General features: G+C 42.3%; 1 protein-coding gene across 1 annotated transcript in view; it reads left to right on the forward strand.

The window, feature by feature from the left end:
• MINDY2 (MINDY lysine 48 deubiquitinase 2) overlaps nt 1–25,203 on the forward strand; it is a 562,341-nt gene that overhangs the window by 481,422 nt on the left and 55,716 nt on the right. The window contains exon 7 of the mRNA XM_086959375.1: nt 19,653–19,826. Within this exon, the coding sequence (XP_086815501.1) occupies nt 19,653–19,826 (174 nt within the window). The remainder of the gene's footprint in view (nt 1–19,652; nt 19,827–25,203) is intronic.

Consider the following 25,203-nt stretch of genomic DNA (forward strand, 5'->3'; position numbering starts at 1 on the left):
AAGGAGTCGACTGACGACGAACCAATGAAGATAGGGAGGCTGTTAGAATGGGTCTAGAAACTGTGACAGAACGAGTTGAGGTACCGAGTGAGAGCAACCCTCACAGGGACAAGCCCTTGCTGGAGACATTGGAGGTACATCCACAGATTGGGTCAGAACATCTAGCGGTAGATAGTGAGGGTGACTGTATAACAGGAAATCTCTCTAAAGATCCATCAGGGGTACTCCCACAGAAAGGAACAAGGGTTACCTTCTGGAATATTGCAGGTCTCCGCTCGAAGATAAACAGTCCAATTTGGTCTTATTTTATTAAGGACATAGACATACTCTGCATTCAGGAGACTTGGTCCCGTGAAGCCATTTACATCAACGGTTTTAAAACATTCCATGTTCCAGCAAGCTCTTCTAGACACGGGAGGTGTAAAGGCGGATTGATTGTCTATGCATCAAACCTGTTGGAGGTATTATCATTGAAATCGGAGGGTTCGTCTAGTGAGTATCAAAATATTGTAATTCAGGTGACCCCCAAGGTAGAGGTAATAATCATCAACATGTATAATAACACTGAAAAGGGATTGGTAAATGACATGATAAATACCCTTAACAAGGAAATTAGAATGTTGGTGGATAATACAGTGAGGGATTCCATTTTGATATGGGGAGGTGATTTTAACCACCATCTATGCAAGCAGTATCAGAGTGGTTGTGGCGATCATGAAATGTACAAGTCGGAGAATGAACCCCATTTTGAGCACAATAATGGGGGTGACGCATTCAATGATATGATGGCCTCATTTGATATGGGTTTTGTTAACTTGCAATGTAGCCCCCCGGTGGAATTTAGCCCCACATATGTGGGGAGAGGGCATAGTACATTGATAGATTTTGTCACCATCACCAATTTCCACTCAAACCACCTAACTGATTTCTCAACATACACTATGGGGGTGAGCGACCATCTCCCTCTCGGCTTTGGTATACAGCTCCCTGTAAATAAAGATTGTTCCATGATAGAAAGATTGGCCTGGACAAGTAACTGTATCTTAAGCAGACAGAATGGGTATGCTCTTAGGTGGTCCTCGAGTGATCCAGAGGTTACAAATAGTAACATAATTAAACAAGCACTTGTGCCTATCAATAGTTGTCTCCAGGATGAGGTCTTACACTCGGAGGTTTTGGATTCCTTTTCTGATATCACAAGGATAATTAAAAGGAATCTTCTGCGTCCAGCTAGAGACAGGAAACCGTCCAAAAATGGGTGGTTTGACTCAACATGTACGAAAACTCACGTACAACTCAAGAGGGCGCTGAGTAAAAATCCAAGAACTCAGGCAGAAATAACCCAGTGCATGCGCGAATATAATCTGGCAAGAAAATCCCAGAAACGTAATATAAAGAACGAAGCCTGGGGAAATCTATATGAGGCTTCTTTAAAAAGGGATGGTTCTGCCTTTTGGGCAGCTGTCAAGGCCCGTTTTTTAACAATGCCAGATTGCAAGTGGCAATATCGGAAGATTCATGAATAGACTTCTTTGCAGAGGTCTATAACCCGGGTGGAGTGCACAAATTGGCTGATATGGGGAGTAAAATACTGGAGTATGGTGAGGTTGGCTATATCCCAATTGACCTACAGGTATCTGTAACTGAAATCCAAGATGCCATTGCTCAAAGCAGGGGTAATAAAGCCCCGGGTGCTGACGGTATCCCCATTGATCTATTTAAACAACAGATTGAGCTATGGTCTCCGCTACTTAAGCGTGTACTCGATGCTAGTTGTGAACTGGGATTTATTGATACTTGGGCGGAATCAATCATTATTACCATATTTAAAAAAGGGGACCGGGAAAATCCCGCCTGCTATCGCCCTATATCCCCCCTGGATTCTTTCATGAAAGTTCCGGTGAGGGTAGTTTTAAATCGTTTACAACAATGGGCTGATGATACCAACATCTTATCCCCTGTGCAATATGGGTTTAGGGAGGGTTGGGGCACCTTAGAACAGGTATTAAATTTCTCTATGCTCCTAGGAAAATACACCCAGGCTAAGGAAGGCAAACTTTACGCAATGTTTGTTGATTTAAGCGCTGCGTTTGATTGTGTTATTCATGACCGCTTATGGCAGATTCTGAGGGACATGAAGGTGGAAGAAGTGGTAATCTCTTTTTTAAGACCACTCTACGCTGGGGCCAGGGCTAAAGTGAGGTTTGGCACAAAAGGAGAATGTACCAAGCCTTTCCATGTAAAGCGGGGAGTGAGGCAAGGGTGAGTACTCGCCCCATTTCTTTTTAATCTGTATACCAATGATTTAGAAAAAGAACTGGTGGCCGAAGTGCGTGACTCCCCACAGGCTAATCACCAACAAATCGTGTCCCTCTTGTACGCGAACGATGCCGTGATCATGTCACGGACCCAAAAAGGATTACAAGCGGCCTTGAAAACATATTTAAAGTTCATGGATAGTAGGGGCCTTAAACTTAATGTTCCTAAAACCTTTGTAATGACGTGTGGAAGATCTAGGAATAAAGAGTGTCGTCTGCTTGCCGGGAAGGAAAAAATTGCTACCACCAAATCTTTTTCCTATTTGGGTATTGTGCTTGAAGAAACCGGGTCCTGGGGTCAGCCATCAGAAACAAGACTTTGATGTTCAAGAGAGCTACTGCGGCACTTATGATGTTCTCTAAAAAGATGGGGAAGAGACCCCCAGAAATTTTGCTAAAAATTTACCAGGCCAAGTGTATTAGCACAGCCACATATGGAGCAGGTACTTGGGAAATTATCAATTGTAATGAAATACAAAAGGTTGAGAATGTGTTTTTAAGATTTATTCTGGCAATCCCTGTAAGCTCCCCTGTATTCAATTGTCATGCAGAGCTAGGGATTCGATATGTCATCGACCTGATTAGTATGCAACCTGTTTTGCTTTGGCACCGAATTTGGACTACTCCTGACCTTCCGTTAAACAGAAATATCATTAAGGACTGCATGGGGTTGGACAAGGCCAATAAGATACCTTGGCTGATGTATATTCTTAAATTTACCAGGGATCTAGGAAGACCAGAGTATTACCACCAACCAGATTCACTGCATAAGATTTCAAGAAAGGACTTGAAGCAGTTGTGCTAGTATCATGTTGAATCCCTGAGACTAGGTGTGGAAATGAACAAAAAACTTGTTATACAACATCAACTCACCCTAGTTACATATACTATTCAGCCTTACTTATTTTTGGTGCCTGGAGGCCTTTGACCGTTATCTATTAACAAGATTCAGGTTTGATGTCTTCTTTCATTTAATCTCATTCCCTAAAGTAAATGATTGGGGAAGAAATCTGTGTAAATGCCCATGTGACAATTTGTCTACCCAATCTACGCTGAATGCAATTTGTTTTTGTAAATTTTATACAATGGAAAGGTCTAGATGGATCAAACCACTTTTAAAAAAACATGGTATTTGGAGGCAATGCCGCCCAGCTTTACTGTTTTTAGTATCTTTAAATGATGTAATATGTGTGGCCGTTATGCTGTGTTTTTTTAAAAAGTATCTTAAAAGGAAAAGCTTAATTATCTGCTAAAATATATTTATTTTTTAAAATGATTTCGGTAATGTAATGAACTTGTTGCTTTTATGATTTTATGAATTTTAAAGTCGAATAAAGCTTTTTCATATCATACCAAGCATGAGAGACATTAGTGTAAAAGCAATGATGCATGTAAAAATTGCCCCACTGTGCGTCTCCGTAGGATACCCAGGACGACCAAATGAGGATACCTATGGTAGAAGTCTCTATCTGCAAAATAGGCACATAGGACACCCAATTGGTATAGACAAATTGATTCAAGTCCAGTATAAGGAACCAATGATAAGAAGGTAAAGTCCATGTAATACTAAGTAAAAAAGACTAAAACATATGCAATCCAATGCTTAATCGTTAACTCCAAGTAAATAGTTAAAAAAAAACATAAGACCTTATTTAAAAGTTTCTTTCATTCAACCCTGCAAAAGGGTGCTCCCATTGGTTAAGCAGCCTGTTGTTAATTACTGACATTCTGATGCAATTGCAGTCCCCCAGGGGCAGCGGCTAGGATAGCGTAAAAATGGGGCTATGAGAGGGAAATCTCCCTACTTAGCCCTCCTGGGTGCTTGTAGTGTCGATTCCGTTGTTTGGGACTGTAGTGCTTTGATCCCAATGGAGCAGCCAAGGGGGGTGGCCCAGCCCAGTTTCTGACGGGCGCAGACCAGTCCTCCCTTGGCCCGGGCACGCCGACCCGCGTCCCACGCTGCGCGAGGGCTGCACGCATTTAAGGTGCTCTAAACCAAGGCAGCAGAGACCGTGCTGAACTATGTGTGCGTCTCTTTTTACGCGTTAAAAGGGATCACAACATTCATAGTAAAAGATCTACGCGAAAGTAACCACCAACCCCTGATGGCAAAGGTCCTAAATGACTACCAACAGGTTGCACAGAGGAATAACATCGGTCTTCAGGACCCGGGCACAACTTGAAGAGGCATTAGATGGTCGGAGGTGGCTCAGGAAAAACGCTGGAAACAGACTGATCTGCAAAAGAGATGCTATCTGCTAAATCTACTAGCTGCCTTGGAAAATGTACAGGAAAAACCTAAAGGCTTCCTGGCAGCAAATGACTGGCAATGGCTACCAACCAACGTTTGTCCAAAAGCAAGTGGTATAACTGCGCACTTAAACGTCAAAAACGTGCATTAAAAGCAGCGAAGGCAAAGCAGCACGCACAAGTATCCATATCTCACCTGACCGCATTCATTGAGCTAAGGAAAGAATATGAAAAAGCCATTTGTGAGGCTAAGAACCAGCTCGATTGGATTGAAGTTCGAAACGAATGCCTGATTTTATAATCTGAGTGTAAATGTAAATTGATAGTTGTATAGCGCACTACTCACCCGCAAGGGTCTCAAGGCGCTTGTACGAATACCGCTGTGGAACCCGTCCTGGCTTTCCCTGTGAGGCGTCCACTCCTGGGCACCCTCAAGGTGGAGGCCAGGCATCCTTAGCGTGGTGGGGGCCGTTGTAGAGATTAAGCAAGCTATTGCCCAGAGTTCCAGAGTGGGACTCCATGATTGGAATAGGCACTGAGGCGAGAATGATCAGGTCCGAATTGAACCCTGGTCCCGGGCTAGACCCTGGTCCCGGGCTAGACCTCTGCATCAGGGTCTGCCGCTCTAACCATTGAGCCACACTTCTCCACCTGAGTGCGCTTTTCGACTGGACTAAGATCTATAATAGTGGCCATTATGCATGTTTTGTTGTTTCTAAGCATTGCCATGTTAACCATGTGCACTACTATACTACCATGGACAGCGCTTAACTAGACCAATGGCACTGGTGTTGTCGATCTGTATGAACAATCAGCTGGCATAGCAGTTACATACCAGTGCCATTTTTGCAGGTTCTGCTGCCCTTTCCATGCGTTGCCACTTTAACCACGTGCGTTATTGCACTATTACGGACCATGCTGAAATAGACCAATGGCACTGGTGTCTATCTGTACGAACGACCAGTTGGTTTAGCAGTTACTATCAACTAAAATTTGCTCTTTTTTAACCCGTCGTGTCAACCTTTCGGCACAACTTCAAGAGGGCTAACCCTAAGCACGCCCGGCAATTACGAGTTCTTTGATTGCGCACATGTTTTTAATTTGTTCTCTCTTTTGCTTTCTGCACTTTTTTTGATCATGAAAAGGTTTTAATTAACTATATCATGATAATAAAATCAGTCAATCCTGTTTAAAAAAGCTTGTGTGACAATACCGTGCTGCAGTCAGCGAGCACCCTCTCGCTGTATTTTAACAGTGCTTCATTTTAGCTGATTCATGGCAGTAGGGAGAAAGAAAGACGGCCGAAAATGAAGGCGTAAAAGAAAGACGGAAGAAGCATTGGCAATGTCAGTAGGACTGGCTTTGTAAGAATGTTGTATAGTAATGTTTTTTTTTTTTTTTTTAAATTTTTATTAGCATCATGAGTAACATCAAATACATATATATACAGTGTCAAACAACTCATATAAAATAAGGCATCAAAATTACAATACTGAGAATCAATATTTCTGTTATATCATTTAAGACATAATTACTCCCCAAATTTCTTGTATCTTCCGTTTTTGCCTCAATCCCTTAGTCATCGCTAAAGAATTTTCCATATTATAAATGTCTTTGACCAAAAGCCACCATTCCGTGACCGTAGGGGGATGACTTTGTATCCAGACCCTGGCAATAGTTAATCTGGCACATGTAAAAAGTATATTCATCAAATCCCGAGATCTATTGTCTACCCCAGCGACTCCAATCAAAATATCCAATTGCGTGAGTATAATTGGTCTAGCCAATTTAGTCGAGATAACACCAGCTACATCTTTCCAGAAAGTAGATAGCTCGGGGCATGAATAAAACATATGGACAATGTTTGCCCCCTTGTGTGCACATTTAGGACATTTTGTACGGGCATTGCATTCGTTCGATTCATTATTAGTAGCCCATTTTAGAATCCTATCAGGTGAATAATACAGTTGAAACAGAGTCCTAAACAGCTGTAATTTCAGACTAGCCGATTGAACTGCATTATTTAGGCTATTTAGTGAGGAGATTATCATAGTTGGTGTTACATTCACACCCAACTTTGTACTCCATTTTTCTGCCACCTTGCTAATGTCATCTTTGTGTAAGATAGAAAAAGTCTTATAGCCACAACTGATCAGTGCCTTGTCAGATTCCCTGTACATACAGTTCCAGATTTCGGATTCAGATATGCTATCAAGGCCTGTTCTACGGATAATGTAATCCTTGATCTGGTTGTATTTAAACCAAGCCCTTTCTGGTAATTTATAGATCATTTTTAGATTTACAAAGGTAGAGAACCCAGTATGGTCATACAAGTCTCCCAAATTATTTATGCCATTATCCGAGAACATAGAAGTAGCTGAATCATGAAAAACACCTGATAACCCTGGATTATACCAAAGTGGTGTTTTGGCATGAAATAAGGAGATGTTATTCTTGACAAGGATAGATCGCCAGATATTAGCTGTGTCTCGAATCGTCTTAAACCGTACTCGTTTAAAATAGTTGGGGTCGTTGAGTCTGTAAAAAAACATAGTAGCTTCATCCCCTAATATAAGTTTATGAAAGTAAAGACATTTATCAGGAATGAGTAGGCTGCGAAAACGAGTTAAAAAAGCAGCCCAATAATATAATTTAAAGTCTGGTAACCCAAGTCCACCTTGGTCATAGGGGAGTTTAAGCAATGATATCGCACGTCGTGCTTTCTTGTACCCCCAAATGAAACTGCTAATAATACCCTCCAGTCTGCTAAAGTAAGTATTACACACTCTTAAAGGTATAGACCGGAAAAGATATAAAAATCTAGGTAAGATCTTCATTTTGATTACGTTGATTCTTCCCAAGATCCCCATTGGAAGTTTGTGCCATTTTTTGAGAAGAAGAGAAGTTTCTTTTAATAACGATTCATAGTTAAGTGAAATTATTAAATCTAAATTAGAAGAGATTTTAACCCCAAGGTATGTTGCAACATTACATATTCCATCTATTGGTATTAGTGAAGTAAAATTTGTGATTATTTGCGTTTTGCTGACATTTAACCTATACCCTGATGCCCTACCATATTTATCTGCTTCGATACCTATACCTGATATCGCTTCAGGGACATTCGTAGAGAAAACCGCTATATCATCTGCGTAGGCAGTTATTTTTAGTGTATTAAGACCATTTTTAAACGGTACAATCATCTCTTGCTTGTATAATGCAATCAAGAAGGGTTCTATTGCTAAAGCAAATAACAGAGGAGACATAGGGCACCCTTGTCGAGTGCCTCGTTCTATTGGAAAAATAGGTGAGCATTGTCCTGAATAACATACTTTACCCCTTGGTTGGTCATATAAGGATTTAACCCACTTTAGGTACTGACCTTTTATGCCGAATGCAACCAAAGCTGCCCAGAGGAAGTCCCACCCCACTCGATCAAATGCCTTTTCCGCATCTAAAAGAATCATTCCGAGTGAGGTGGGATACGTCCTAGCAACATCAAATGCCGATATAGCAGTATTGATATGAACAGTAGTATCACGTTTGGGGATAAACCCGTGTTGAAATGGTGAAACCATCTGTGGCATTAGTACCGCAAGCCTTGTTGCTAGTATTTTTGCAAATATTTTTGCATCAGCATTAATTAATGATATAGGTCTATACGACCCTCTCTCTTGTGGGGGTTTCCCCTTTTTTAAGAAAGAATATAATTTGAGTGCGGTTCCAGGATTTTGGGGCTTGATCCCCTTTACCAATAGCTTTAATGACCATCATCAGGAGAGGAATCAATTCCTCCATGCACCTTTTATAAAGTTCTAGGGGGATTGAGTCCTCACCTGTGGCTTTTCCCAGTGCTAAGGAGTTAATAGCTGCCTGTATTTCTCCTACTGTAATATCTGCCTCTAAATGTTCTGCTTGCTCATCCTCTATATCTTGTACACCATTTTCTGTCAAATAGGCTTTTATAACATCTCCTGTTGGGATTGTTTCAGGCGTATACAACTTTTGGTAGTATGTAGCAAACTGATGTAAAATTGATTTAGCATCTTGATGTAATTGTCCATCGTCGCCTTTTATTTCCTTGATCAGCGTTTGGGCTCGGTCTTCTGCCACTTTGTATGCCAAAATTTTTCCTATCCTCTCCCCACTTTCATATTGATTCAGCCTATATTTAGCTAATTTAGATATACTTTTCTCTCTAAAAATAGTTTTCAAGGCTGATCTTGATTCCATCAGTTTTAAATTTAAATCTTCTATTTCTTTTGCCCTTGTAGTGGTGGAAGTAGCTAGCATCTTATATAGCCTCTCCTCAATATTAGATATATCATCTAGTAGTTTTGTATTTTGAGCCCTATTGATTTTGTTTTGCTGCCAAACAAACTGTTGTGTGAACCCACGGATGCTAGCCTTACATGCATCCCACACCATCAAAGGAGATGTAGAAGACCCGTTGATGTCAATGAAATCTTGTATATGTCCTTTCAGCAAACTCACAAAGTTGTTATCAAAGAAAAGATATCTAGGAAAGGAAAAGGGCCTAGGTGGTTGCCTATCTGTTTCTATTTCTATTATAAATAAAAGCGTATATTTTAACAGTGCTTCATTTTAGCTGATTCATGGCAGTAGGGAGAAAGAAAGACGGCCGAAAATGAAGGCGTAAAAGAAAGACGGAAGAAGCATTGGCAATGTCAGTAGGACTGGCTTTGTAAGAATGTTGTATAGTAATGTAAAGCAATACAAGCTAGTATCATGGGAATGAATATGTATTTGGGTGGAAGCAAATAACTGTAGAATAATATTGGTGTAGCCGTAGGTTAAAAGGTCATGTGACAGACGCACTGTCAAGCCAGATCTAAAAATCCATGTAGGTTAATGACTTCCCTCCACCCATCTGTGCTACTGCCAGAGAAAAACAGCGGGAAAGCACGCAAATTCTGCCCAATCAAAACATGTGATCCTGGCTCCCAACATGTGGGCGCAGCCAAAGTCCCTTTCTAGTAATACTCGCATAGTTGTCTGGTGTCAAGCTGGAAAATAAAAGGTAGTGGCACACTCTTAGATAATTGTGTCATATTTACAAACTAAGGTGTACGTACAACCATGTGTCAAAGAAATTTGAAATCCTACAATGATAATGAAGAGGCAACAAGTGACCCAATAGAAAACAAATAGAAACAAAATGCACAAACACTTAATTCATATGTATCATAGTGTGAACACCATACAGAGACATTAGGAAGAGATGTACAAATATACCATTGTGAAAATATGCTATAAACTAAGAGATGAATCGAGCATACATGGGGACAAGTTGTTAAGCCATAGTCAGATAGTGCCACCGGAGACATTTAGGCCACGAATAATCAAAATTACATATGCGGGATTCCCTGGTCGCAGCAGAACAAAAATGATGTTGAGATAGTCTTTTGGTGGCCTTATACGAATTGGTAGTGGAAGATGTTTTGAAGAGTTGCTATGCTTGTGCAGGTAGAAAGAAGACTAAAACCTTAAGCGAGATGCACAGAATCTCCTGACCAAACGTGGCCCTGTGGGAAAGAGTTGCAATAGATTATTTAGGTCCAGCTGAAAGGTTGGGCTCGAGAGAGCGATACATATTGATATTGGTAGACTACCAAACTAAAGGGTTTGTTGTCAAAACAATTGAACATGTGAACACAGACAATATCGGTAGCATTGTTCAGTCTTAGGCAAACGGCTTGGTTGAAAGGGTAAATCGCTAGTTCATAGAAAGCGTCTAATTTTAATTGGACAATGGGCTCCCATTGCAAAAAGAAATTCACCACTCCATTCAGTAATTGGTGTATCATCCTTTTTTTTTCTTTTAATGGGCAAAAACCTGGTAGAAAGGGAATCCCTTGGTGTCCTAGTCAGAGCTTGTGTATGTTGGTGAATGCACAGACAGTAAAGAAGGCGGTAACTTTATAAACAAAGGAAGTCTGCGAGAGATTTCAGTGTAAGAAAGGAAGTGAAAGAACTTAATGTAAATGCCTGGTTGTTAAGAAAGAAGGCATAAATAAGAAGGGGGACAGTACATTCTCATGAACATATAAGCTAGAGGAAATGAAAAATGTCTTTGTAATGTTCGAAGAGATGGAGCTTGGGCAGGCTTTCTAAGTTGGTATAAACTATCCTTAAGGAAACGTGTAAGAGTGGTGCTGATGTAGTGTATGTAATGATTGAGAGATGACCAATTTGCCAACCAAATGTATATCAGATCTAGGTATGTGTATAAGAAGTTTCTGCAAGGGAAATCTTTTTAAAATAGAAGTTGTATTAATATGTTACTCTTGTGTGTTTCTTTGTAATGTATATTGTTTGTAATTCTAAACTGGAAGACTCAAATTTAGCTAATTTGAGTATCCTTGTTCATAGCTGCACACATGATCTCTCTGCTGATGTTTCAATAGACCGGTAAACGTTTTTCTTAACGAAAGAGTGTTACCAAGGCACTTTAATTGCCTAATTCATTTGCATCCTTCAGTTAGAAACACTCCTTCTTATTTTTATGCCTAAACTATTTGCACCGAATGTACTTTGTCTCATTGATCTAACACATAAAAAAGCATTCTTTGTTATTAACACCTGCAAGGATTGGTGAGCTTCAAGCTCTCTGCTGAAACGATCCATTCTTGCATGCAAAGACAAAATGCTGCTAAAGTGCCTTTTGTTAATGTCTCCATTTTGTTTGTAAATTCATCTTAACCAGGAAATAACGAACAAAAAATATACGTACACGGCAGATACGTTTTATTACTTGGTAGGCTTGACGGGCGACAGATAGTAATAGAAAGGGTATATGCTCCAATTTAGACCAGAATATTTTTTTAGAATCACTGTCTACGATGTTGGCGGATTGGGATGATTATCCCTGGGTATTGGGGGGGGAGACTTTAATGCTATACTGGACGAGGAATTGAATAGATCACACCCGCCCTTACAGGGCACAAATAGCAGGAAGCAAGCAGAGGAACTACGGAGTTGGGCGCTGGGATGGAACATTGGAGATGCTTGGCGAATGAAGCATCCGTATAGTAGGGAATACTCCTTCTACTCGCCCCCACATGGCTTACATAGACATATTGATAGGATATTCTGTTCTCTAAGACTACTCGCTAATGTGATAGACACGACATACCTAGGACAAACCCTATCAGATCATAATCCATTGGAAGTTACCCTTACATAGGGCAGAATACCCACACCAATACCCATGTGGCGTTTACAACCCTTATTATTGGAGGATTCTGTATTTCATATGACCGTAGCCACAGCGATTAATGACTACTTTACCAAAAATGCCAACACTGCAAGCTCACAACAGGTGGAGTGGGACGCATTCAACACAGTAATACGAGGGGTCGCTATCAGTACGAGAGTAGGGGAATGCCCAGCCCTGATAGATAAACTCACAGAATTAGAAAATAGAATAGGTATGCTGGAAAAGGAAGCATGGACAGATAATACACGTAAAGACGAGTTACAAGAAGCACACATACGACACGCAGAACTATTAGAGGACTTAAGACTGCTGGACTACCGATAGTATACACAAAAGCAACATACAGAGGCGGATAGAACTGGGCCACTTTTGGCAAGAATAATAAGAAACTCACAGGCGACGACTCCCATCTTAGCAATAAGCAGCCCAGAAGGGGCAACTGTTAATACTCAGTTGGACATTAATGAAGCATTTAAGGCGTACAATGAGACACTATATGCAGCCCCTCCTGCTCTAACTGATAATGATTATGACACATTTTTTGAGGACCTCCACCTCCCACAACTGTTGGGGGAGCATAAGGAGGAGTAAGACAAACCTATAACGGAGGAGGAAATCAGATCTGCGATTAAGGCAGTCCCTAGAAATAAAACGCCTAGGTCCGATGGCCTACCTGTAGAATTTTGCGCCGCATATATGTCAATGCTGACTCCGCACCTTAACAAAATGTATCAGGCATCGATGGAATCCAGCACACTACCTAACACTGTCGCGTTCTAATCTAGGACTCCGATCAATACTGTGACCTTATGCCCCTATACGGCTATAATCCATTTGTACCCCTATAATGGCATAAACGATCAAGAGTGATATTTCAGAAACTCGTCTCTGGCCTAACACGATCAGAGCCACATTTCGGAATCTCTTCCTCTGCAGCTCATTAGAGCAAATGACACAGCAGAAGCCACTATCTAAGATTCCTAGATTACACTCCGAGTTCTTCAACAAGATAAAACTCAGCAACCTGGGAAAGCCCCGCTTGCTATGTTTTGATTAGTAATAGAACTCTAATGAGCACTGAGAGACGATCACTTCCTAGTGACATCTTTATTGGCGTCTTATGTCCAAAAACTTACGTCAAACAAGGCACCTTTCAGGTATAAATATTACCAACGTTGCCTTAAGCAAGCGCTGCCTCAACGACATCGATGATAGCGATGCTGTGGTGAATACAGGAGCAGAACAGCTGTCCCCTGCAGAGCCCAGCAGATACAAGCTGCCCACGGACGCTGCCCCTACTCCTCCTCGACGCGCTGAGAGAGACGCTGTCTTTTCTCCTGCCGAGAAAATCCAGCTCCGGCGTTTCCAGCCTACTCTTGCGAGTGACTGGGATATCGAGTCCTGAAAGGAGATACAAGACCTTCAACATTCTATTCCAGAGGTATGGTGTTGACTAAACCCTTAGAGAGAATTCTTGAAGCAAACCTTGGCAAAACCAACTTAACTAGAACTGCTACTTACTTACTCCCTCCCAAGTATTAGGCTTAGGTCAGGTACACTGGGGTAGGCGTAGTTAGAAGCACCAGTTGAGTACGTTAGCCTAATGTATATATGAATGTATATATTTTATTCATTTTAACCATTGTATGGCTAAGAAACCATATCAATGCTTTTACAGTATTTTTTCGCAATCCTCATTTTACTGTACGCACTTTTTATAATAACAAGTCTTGCAATTGTGGCAATTCATTTCTCTTGCATGAGAAGAAAGACTGTTCAATAAATAATAAATTTTATTGGAAACACCGTCTCTCTATTCTCTGCATCTTGGTGAAAGTAATCTGCACAACTGACTGAGTAAAATAACTGTCTATTGTTTCACACGACTCTAGAGATTGACTCTTATTCTAAGGAGCAAAGTTGTCTAGTTTATGCGGTTGTTGGAAAACTGAATCCCTTCTTGTCGGTGCCAGGGAAGCTGATCACTTCCTATTCAGTCAAGAAAGTTTCCAGTGACCTCTGAGCTAGTTGGTAACAAACCCAATTAAGTTTAGCATAGTCAGTAGAGACCTGGAAGACCCGCACTTCTACGTCGATACTACTGTTTATGTTATTCCAATGCGCAGGGCCTATTGGGAAAATAGGAACTACACTACAACACCACACTCCAGGCCGTAGTAGTCTCCCTGCTCAAGCCAGGCCGAAATAGTACAAACATGGCAGAATATAGACCTTTATCATTGCTAAACACAGATTACAAGATCCTCAGTAAACTGTTGGCGAACAGAATGCAACAATTTATTCATCTTTTAATACATACGGACCAATGTGGATTCGTACCAGGTAGAAGTACAGCTCTAAATATTCGTAGACTACATCAACTGATGACAAGAGCGCACGCAAATACACAAGGCTGTATATCACTAGACTTGAGGCAGACTTTTGACTCACTGCAATGGAACTATATGTTTTGTACTCTTCTGAAATATGGCCTTCCAGATCACTATAAAAAATGAATAGCTTTATTATTTGCCAATCCAACTGCGCGTGCCCGCACAGGGCCATACATCTCACCACAATATGTGGTTGCACGGGGAACGAGACAGGGATGTCCGCTCTCACCCTTAATATTTATTCTAGCTCTAGAGCTGTTACTAGTCAAAATTCGAACGCTGGCACCACTACATGGTATACGCACAGAAAATGAAGCCCACATTGTTTCGGCCTTTGCAGACAACATTAGACTATACCTAGAGGACCTCAGAGGGGATCACACACCTCTCCCGAATCTATTCCATACTTTTCAATCCTTGTCTGGGTTCTCTATCAATAACACCAAATCTTACACATATTCTTTCACAGATCATGCGATGCACAACCCACTACATTTTGGCCCATGGATATTTCAAACAGTAACCTTTAAATATTTAGGTATTCAGATTTATAGAGAATTGGAGAATATGATAGATGGCAATATAGTCTGTGCAATTAATACACGAAGATCACAAATAAGGTTTTGGACATCATTACCTCTGTCAGTGGCAGGAAAGATAACTATCACCAAAATGGTGATGCTCCCTAGGCTACTTTATTACTTTACGAACATACCTATACTATTCCCCATGCGCATCTTCAAAACATTAGACTCCTTACTGGTAGAGCTGATCTGGGGTCCCGGAAGACGCAGAATAGGGCTGTCCAAGCTTCAACTTAACACCAAGAGCGGAGGAATGGGAGTTCCAGACTTTAAACATATTGTTACCCCAGCCAGCTACAATGGACAGCAGGCCGAAACCTGCAAGAACTAGGTATGTCACAAAGGGGGTGGAGTCGGGGTAAACTACATACGCTTCTTCTGCCAAATACTAAGATACCATCAAACACACCTCCACTACTAAAAGTGGCTTTAATGTACTGGAGAAAAGCACTCCGATATACCAAACAACAGATCCCGTATGCCCCCAATATACCTCTGATGGGTATCCCCTTACAATTGGAGGTGGTAACACAGAGGTATTTCAGACTGGTTGGAAGCAGGAGTGGATACAGTAGGAATGCTATTTGCCGGTTGTGCACTGCTGGATCATGCTACCTTTGTGAGAGAGCAAAAAGTACAAAGTACACTATTCCTGACACATGCACCTATATTGCGATTTGTCCGTAATGTATGGACACCAAATGGGACTGAACTCCAGACACACGAGCTGGTGCATATGTAATATTTAATGGGAAATGGCTAGCTCATGGAATTAAATTACATACAGCAACATCACTACATAACCTTTGAGAAAAATGGAGCACCGGCATGGGGAAGGTACTTATGAATAAGGAATGGAGAACCATAATTGAATATCCCTGTAATGTGTCCCGATACCCGAAGTTTAAATTTTTTCAACTAATGATCTTACATCAGGGCTTATTTGTCCCCTCATAGATTAAGCGTCATGTTTGCATACATGGCTGATGTATACCCCCATCACATGCTATGGTCCTGTCCGAGTCTAATTCAGTACCGGTCTACAATGCATACACTATTAAACACAATAGCGCCCATGAGACGAGGAGATACGCTAGAGTGCTGTCTATTAAATTTGACTGTAAAAACCAAGTGCGGGTCCCCCACAGCTCGTTTAATTAATTTGTTGTTGATACTAGCTAAAAAAACAATAACAATGCGCTGGAAAGCGAGAAAGCCGCCAACAATCATAGAATGGTATAATGAGGTACTAAGATGGGGTAAGGCCGAAGGCATAGAATAACAAAGGGAGGAATTGCGTGGCTTACGTAACAAACCTATTTCACTTAAATGTAATGTCATGATGGAGGAATTCAAAGCAAGGACAATCAATACTTTTATATAGGATGTATAGTAAATTGTGGACGTAGATAGGCCAAAGCAACTAATGAGACAATACTAGTAATGGAGATCCTCTGTGATGTCGACTGCTATTGTGATACTTACAACCGCTATGGAGTTCGACGGGAGGGGGGAGGGGAATATGTTGGGTGTTAGTTCTGGTATACACGATCAGCCCGGAAATTGACTGTATACTGCAATACACTGTTTTCAATGAACTTCACATATCTAAAAGGTTAATCTAGATACTTGTAATGTTGTTAGAGTGGAGAGAATTCATGACAAATAAAGAACTAGAAGATTTGGATGATTACTAAATCGAATGTTATAAGCCAGTTACATGTACGGAGGTTTCCGAAATGTCAAAATTATGCTATTGCATTATACGACTGTATACTGTATTGAATATGACCAGAATATTAATAAAGTATGTTTTTTTTAAAAAACGGGAAATAACTTCCAGTTTTTCAGCTCGGACCCTGTGTGTTCCTCAGCTGAGTGAACTCATCATATTAAGGATGCTTCTTATGCTTAAAAGATTTATTAGGTAAAAACAATTACCTTTTGGAAGTTTGACCGCCTTTAATAATCAACTCTAAGGAGATAACTGTTAGCATTTGGCTAGCCTTGTCTATCTGTCAAGGTTGCAAATCAGGAGGAATTTAACCACCTTTGATTCTTAATTTTAATGACACTAAAACTAAAGTCTCTTCTGAGATAGTTTAAAAGAATTGTACCCGTTGCAGAATGTCAGACCAGGATTCCTCTTGTAAGCAATACTTGCTAAATACACCTTCCTGCAAAGGTGCAGCATTTTGGCCAGGAAGTTCTTCAAGCCTTTTTTTGCCCGAAGCCTCATCTGTAATATGCTGCCTATTCCTCTGAGCATTTTGGGATTTCGGAATCAGTAGTAAATCTGTTGGCAAGTACAAAAACCACATAAAATAGCAAAGAAAATATAAGAGTTATGGTGTATCTGCTAATTTTAGCTGTTGATCTCTCCCCTACACAACACACCCTGATATCCTCTCATAAAGGTTAAGCAGGGCCCCAACTGTTCATGGCAGAAAAACACATGGGACCCAAACTTGATGTGTTTGTTTGTGAAACGTGTTTTGGGATGCATGAAACGGCCCCTTGCATTGGTCCTTGTTTAAACAAAACAAAACTTGAGTCAAAGTGTCCACTATTTCCAGTATTCCCACCCAGTTTTGAAAAGAGGGAGAACGACCAATAATAATGGATTCGCAGTTAAGGTACATTTTCATTCTTTAAGCACTAGCTTGTATGTCTACTTCAGAACTAGTACTTAGTTTGCCATACATGCTGAGAAACCTATCTATTGGAATCACCAAGGGCTTGATATTAGTCAAGTCAACCAATATACATGTGAATCATGTCAGATGAGTAAATCAAGGAAGCTGGGGAAGTAAGAGCAGGCCTCCAGTGGAAATTCTAGATGACCAACTTCACATGCGTTTCTCCCAGATCCAAATAGCTGATTAGTAGTGTAGGGCCTGGCAGGATCCATGCTAGATGATCAGGATAACAGCGTAATATAATTCAGCTAAATTCAGTTTAGATTAATGGTATGTACATGTACACTTTTTGCGTTGTTCTAAAATGTTGCATGAATCTGGCTCGTTTGGACCTACATTAGGTATCCTTGCTTTTCAATAATTGTAGTCTTCACACCCAGATAATTATTGTCACCATTGATGTTGTGCCACGTAAATAAAAAATAGGGACATTTGGGTTTGTCATTTGGCAAAAATGATTATTGTGATGGAGCACCAGATTAGTAATATGTTCCCATGGCACAGAAGCAATATATAAAATATAAGGATGTTCACTCTGTACATACAATTTAGAGATATGCCTGTTCCACACAAGAGGCCGCAAGGAGATTATAATTTAGGTGTTATTACAAATCTTTACCAGGAGCCTGTTTCATAGGAGTGCTGCTGTTGGAACTTTACTGCTTGTAAATGAGTTGCAGGTGATCTGGAAATCCCTTTATTGGTGGTTGAGCATTCTTAGTGAACTCAGTGTTGAATTTCAGCTCAAATGCTTGTCAACTAAACAAATAAAACTTATTTTGCTAACACTCAAAAATCGTGTAACTATATAAAACAGGTATAGAACTTCCATAATGAATTGGATATCAAATATTGGGCAGACAATGTTATGTTATGTTATGTTAAAGTGCATTTTTATAGCGCTCGGCTACTCTAAAAGAGTGTCCCGGCGCTTTCCACAGGCAACTTACAGTGTATAATCAACATAACAAGTAAAACAGAACCCAAAAGAGAAAGAAAAAGAAACCCACCTAAACAGAATGATTAAAAAGCCAAGTCTTCAAATTCTTCCTGAATTGAAGCAAGTTGGGAGTGCTCCGGAGTACCAGTGGAAGCGAGTTCCACAGCTGTGAGGCCTTAAGGCTAAAAGAGCGCCCCCAATGCGGGCCTTCCTCACGCGTGGAACCACAGCAGTGAAAATGGATTCCGAACGCAGTGAGCGAGCAGGGCGATAGAAAGCTAATCTTTTCTTCAGATATCCTGCGCCTGAGCCAAACAGAGCCTTGTGCACCAGCGTCAGGGATTTGAAAACAATCCGCTTCCGGATTGGCAGCCAATGGAGCGTCTGCAGCAACCCAGAGGCCTGTGCTCGTCTATGCAGACCAAAGATTGCCCGGGCTGCAGAGTTCTGTGCCACCTGTAGACGCTGAACCAAGTAATCCGGAAGGCCTAAGAAAAGGGCATTGGCATAGTCTAGCCTAGATCCGATGAGCGCCTGCACCGTAATCCGTCTGTGCTCCGCAGACAATAAGGGAAGAAACTTGCGGAGCATTCTGAGGATGCCGAAACAGGTGCCGGACAGGCCAAGGACGTGCGCTCTCAGAGAGAGTTTGTTGTCAAGCTTAACACCCAGGTTCTTGGCAACCAAGGAGGATTGTGCCGGAGGACACATGGCGGCCGGCCACCACTGCCGCCACTCGGGATCGAAGGCGCAGCCGAAGAATAGAACCTCCGACTTGCTGGAGTTGGCCTTCAGACTATTTCGCTGAAACCAGCTGAAGACCCTGTCCAAGCAGTCCCGGATTCTCTCCCCATCAAATGTCTGATCTTTTTCACATGTGAAGAGGAGTTGCGTGTCATCGGCGTAGGACACGATCTACGTAATATGAAGAGCTTGTAAAGGAAACCACCTACCAGCATGTTCATAGAATGGTTGGAATTCCTGTACCCTTTACTGTAGTACAGGAACTCAAAGCACAGAGAAACTGGCAGAGTGCAGGAGGTTGCTAAGAGTGGGAAGGAAAATTCAAGCCCCAAGAGGTAGAATTTGAATTAAAGATGCGGCTGATGGTTTTAACTACAAAACGTTGTCCAGCTGCTATGTTTTTCCAAATGTGTGGTACATGACAAACATTGGCTATTTAACTTGGGTTAGTATGTAATCATTCTTTTGTGTTATTTCTGTTTAGGACCAACTTTACCTGCTGGTTACAGACCAGGGATTTCTTACTGAAGAGAAGATTGTCTGGGAAAGTTTACACAATGTAGATGGGGATGGAAATTTCTGTGATGCTGATTTCCACCTGAGACCACCATCTAACCCAGATGCTGTTTATGAAGGACAACTAGACCAGATAGACCAGGTAATTATGCCCCCACCGCCATATTTTAAGGACCTGTAATTTAAAGGATATTCACAAATAGGCCTGGGACTGAACTTGTCAACTACTTTTGATACTCTTGTCCACATACTGGACACAATTTTGTTGCCTGTTGTCATGACTGAATACTTTCTAGATTCTGAGTTGTAATTTTTGTTACTTTATTGTGCTGTATTGGTTTGCAAGCAGCTCTGCATATATTCTTGCAGTTGACAACTTAATTACAAAATTCTTAGTACAGACTAAGAGAAGAGAGGACGATTTTTAGATGTTAACAAAACGATATACTATGTTCATGATTTTGTAGGTTTCAAAATATTGGGCAAATTGAAGACAATTCTGACCCGTGTGTGTCTAAAAAGTCAGCCTTTGTAACCTTACAGGAATATTCCTTTTTTACCCCCACTGATGGTGCAACTTTCACTTAGATATATCCTAATCATTGTTATGTTACTTAATGTAAACCTATGCCCCATGATGCATCTATCGTGTCTAGTTCCTCTCAAGACCAAATGCTTTCAAATTGTTCTGTAAGTATCTATGTGCGAGGCATGTGAGCTGCAGATACTACACTTCGCATTAGATCGCCACCTGGTGTTGGGCTCGGATGATTGCACGTTGTTGTCGTCTTGGAAGAAGTCTTTTGTAGTCACGAGATAGGTGACTTCTACCTTGGACGATAGTGCGCATGGGCATCGGCTCTATCCTTAGATTGTTTTTTTCCGCCACTGGGTTCAGATGAACTTTTTCCACTCCAGCTAGAAGTAGACTTTTCAAGCACTTTGAAGCACAAAAAACGTATTAAAACTTTACGAACTACCTTCGATATAGACTAATACCGTTTTCGACTCCATCAGCTCGATTCCGGTCGTCGATGCGGGCCGTTGGGCCTATCCACGCCGTGAGGCCTACACCTCATGGAAAGGACGCCATTCAAGAGATGCCCCGAGTGTGGAGCAAAGTATCCATACAGTCGCCATCACGAGCACTGCAACCTGTGCTTATTGCCAGAACACGACGAATCCAGCTGTACAGCCTGCGTGTCCTTTCGATCAAGAAAACCATCCGAGATCGGAGGGCCCGTCGACATGACATGCAGAGATCAGCTCCGAAACCGGTGGATATCTTCGACGTGGAGGTTCCGCTCGTTCCCGAAGAAGATTCCGATGATCTCCAAATAGTATCAGAGGCAGACGACTCAGATGACTCCATACCATCGGGTCAGCGCGTGAGTACTACTGCCCCAGCACCACACACAGCACCCAGATTGAAGGCAAAGGTCAACACTCCGCCTCCGGGGGCCAGACGCGACCGAAAAACCACTTCAAAAGCCCCGCCATCGAGCCCGGCTCCGAAGAAAGTAATTAAGCCTTCCGGTAGCTCTGCACTGAGCAAGCCGCACGTGCCGATCCCACCAGCCCCCTCGGCACCGAAAGAAGTCTCGGCTCCGAAGCCGTCGACTTCTAAAGACTTCTAGAAGTCGACGGCTTCGGAGCCGAGACTTCTTTCGGTGTCGAGGGGGCTGGTGGGATCGGCATAGTATCAGAGGCAGACGACTCAGATGACTCCATACCATCGGGTCAGCTCGTGAGTACTACTGCCCCTGCACCACACACAGCACCCAGATCGAAGGAAAAGGTCAACACTCTGCTTCCGGGGCCCAGACGCGACCGAAAAAACACTTCGAAAGCCCCGCCATCGAGCCCGGCTCCGAAGAAAGTAATTAAGCCTTCCGGTAGCTCTGCACCGAGCAAGCCGCACGCGCCGATCCCACCAGCTCCCTCGGCACCGAAAGAAGTCTCGGCTCCGAAGCCGTCGACTTCTAAAGACAAAGGTATGAAGCCAGCGTCCGATGCCTCGAAGTCGACGAGACCAGCTTCCACTCCGAAGCCATCGTCTTCGGTACAGAAACCGTCAAGGCCTGATTCCGATGCGCCCAAGCCCTCGAAACAGCCTACGACACCGAAAGCAACACCTTCGGTGCCGAAAACTATGCCAAAGGACATTGTAACACCTCCTAAGGCTAAAGACAGACAGCAACCTCGTCCGGAACCGAAAAAATCGGCGCAGACAAAGGTTTCACGAAGAGAAGACCTTTTCCAACCAGATCCTCTGCAAAAGAAGATCTACATTGACCCAAAGACAGGTCATGTATCCACTACACCATACAAGAAGAGGAAGGCAGATGCAACACTCACACCTGTAGTACCTGCCAAGAAGAAGGACTCTCCCACATCTCCAATGCAACTTCTTCTCCTATACTTCCTTCTTCATCCCCTGTTCCTCATAACAATTCACCACAGAGTTCTCCTCCACATTCTCCTCTTCTGTCTTCACACTCAACTCAAATTAATGAGTATAGTTTAGGGAGAGGGATGGACCCAGATTAACCTTTCCCATACCCTGTAGATGATAGACTAGGAGTACCCAAACCCACAGGATTTGCCAGATATCCCTGACCCACAGCCATATCCATCAAAACCTTCTCCCCCAGAAGATAACATTGGTTTTGGTAACCTGCTGAACAGAGCTGCCATTTAAAAGGTTCAAAAGGGGGTTGGGAGAGCCGCGAACATGTCATTGCCGGATTACCCCATTGCCTCATGGTCATTGCAGATCATTATTATTCGTTTAGTTCGAGGATCACAAAATGTTCAAAAAGTTCATGGCCAGTGCCCGTATTTTCTTAAATCATATCCCTAGACACGTGTTTCTGGTTTAATACCTTCATCAGTAGGGAAAAATATTTTCAGAGGTTGCTCGACATGCCACCGTCATCTCCTCAGGTCAATTACCGCTCCCGGTGGGCAGGCATCTCCCAGTGCTCGTCAGCGTTTGGCTCACGGGAGCCATTTTACAAAGTTCAAAAGGGGGTTGGGAGAGCCGCGAACATGTCACTGCCGGATTACCCCATTACCCCATTGCCTCATGGTCATTGCAGTTCATTATTATTCGTTTAGTTCGAGGATCACAAAATGTTCAAAAAGTTCATGGCCAGTGCCCGTATTTTCTTAAATCATATCCCTAGACATGTGTTTCTGGTTTAATACCTTCATCAGTAGGGAAAAATGTTTTCAGAGGTTGCTTGACATGCCACCGTCATCTCCTCAGGTCAATTACCGCTCCCGGTGTGCAGGCATCTCCCAGTGCTCGTCAGCGTTTGGCTCACGGGAGCCATTTTACAAAGTTCAAAAGGGGGTTGGGAGAGCCGCAAACATGTCACTGCCGGATTACCCCATTACCCCATTGCCTCATGGTCATTGCAGTTCATTATTATTCGTTTAGTTCGAGGATCACAAAATGTTCAAAAAGTTCATGGCCAGTGCCCGTATTTTCTTAAATCATATCCCTAGACACGTGTTTCTGGTTTAATACCTTCATCAGTAGGGAAAAATATTTTCAGAGGTTGCTCGACATGCCACCGTCATCTCCTCAGGTCAATTACCGCTCCCGGTGGGCAGGCATCTCCCAGTGCTCGTCAGCGTTTGGCTCACGGGAGCCATTTTACAAAGTTCAAAAGGGGGTTGGGAGAGCCGCGAACATGTCACTGCCGGATTACCCCATTACCCCATTGCCTCATGGTCATTGCAGTTCATTATTATTCGTTTAGTTCGAGGATCACAAAATGTTCAAAAAGTTCATGGCCAGTGCCCGTATTTTCTTAAATCATATCCCTAGACATGTGTTTCTGGTTTAATACCTTCATCAGTAGGGAAAAATGTTTTCAGAGGTTGCTTGACATGCCACCGTCATCTCCTCAGGTCAATTACCGCTCCCGGTGTGCAGGCATCTCCCAGTGCTCGTCAGCGTTTGGCTCACGGGAGCCATTTTACAAAGTTCAAAAGGGGGTTGGGAGAGCCGCAAACATGTCACTGCCGGATTACCCCATTGCCTCATGGTCATTGCAGTTCATTATTATTCGTTTAGTTCGAGGATCACAAAATGTTCAAAAAGTTCATGGCCAGTGCCCGTATTTTCTTAAATCATATACCTAGACGCGTGTTTCTCGTTTAATACCTTCATCAGTAGGGAAAAATATTTTCAGAGGTTGCTCGACATGCCACCGTCATCTCCTCAGGTCAATTGCGGCTCCCGGTGTGCAGGCATCTCCCAGTACTCGTCAGCGTTTGGCTCACGGGAGCCATTTTACAAAGTTCAAAAGGGGGTTGGGAGAGCCGCGAACATGTCACTGTCGGATTACCCCATTGCATTTATGGAAGGATTAAAAAGAATCATTCCCCCCAGGTTACCACCTTCTCCAGTGTGGAACCTAAACGTTGTTCTTGCAAGACTCATGGGACCCCCTTTTGAGCCTTTACACAAATGTGAATTGCAATTCCTCACGTGGAAAACAGCTTTCCTTATTGCTATTACCTCTCTTAGAAGAGTAAGTGAGATGCAAGCTTTCACAATACAAGAACCATTTTTACAACTACATGATAACAAAGTGGTTCGAAGAACTAATCCTAATTTCCTTCCAAAAGTCATTATTCCTTTTTTATTTAAACTAATCTGTAGAGTTACCTGTGTTTTTCCAAAACCCGGACTCTGTAGCAGAAAGAGCTCTACACACACTAGATGTTAAAAGAGCTCTTCTCTACCATATAGATAGAACTAAATCTTTTCGAAAAACAAAACAATTGTTTGTGTCTTTCTCTCCACCTCATAAAGGCAACCCCATCTCTAAAGGTGGAATTGCAAGGTGACTTGTAAAATGTATACAAATATGCTATCAAAAAGCAAAACGTACATTAACAGTTCCTCCCAGGGCGCACTCCACACGCAAACTAGGAGCCTCTATGGCTTTCTTTGGGAACATCCCCCTAGAGGACATATGCAAGGCAGCAACATGGTCTACAACACACACCTTCACTAAACACTACTGTGTTTATGTGCAAGCCAAGCAGCAAGCTGCAGTAGGCCAAGCTGTCCTTAAAACTCTCTTTCAAACTACTGCAACAGATACAGGTGACCACCGCTAGGTGAGACACTGCTGCACAATCGAGTCTAAGTGTAGTATCTGCAGCTCATATGCTCGAACGGAAAATGCTACTTACCAGTATGCATCCGTTCTTGGCATGTAGAGCTGCAGATTACTACACGCCCTCCCGCCTCCCCGGGAGCAGTATCTGTTCCAGTTCTTATCTTACTTAGATGCACACGCATAGACATCCTTTTCTTTACTTCTACTAACTCCATCATTTCCCATCATGACGAAAAACAATCTAAGGAATGAGCCGATGCCCATGCGCACTATCGTCCAAGGGAGGAGTCACCTATCTTGTGACTACAAAAGACTTCTTCCAAGACGACAACAACATGCGATCATCCGAGCCCAGCACCAGGTGGCGATCTAATG

This window comes from Lissotriton vulgaris, chromosome 2_2 (assembly GCF_964263255.1).
Source record: "Lissotriton vulgaris chromosome 2_2, aLisVul1.2, whole genome shotgun sequence".
In the NCBI taxonomy this organism is placed as follows: Eukaryota; Metazoa; Chordata; class Amphibia; order Caudata; family Salamandridae; genus Lissotriton; species Lissotriton vulgaris.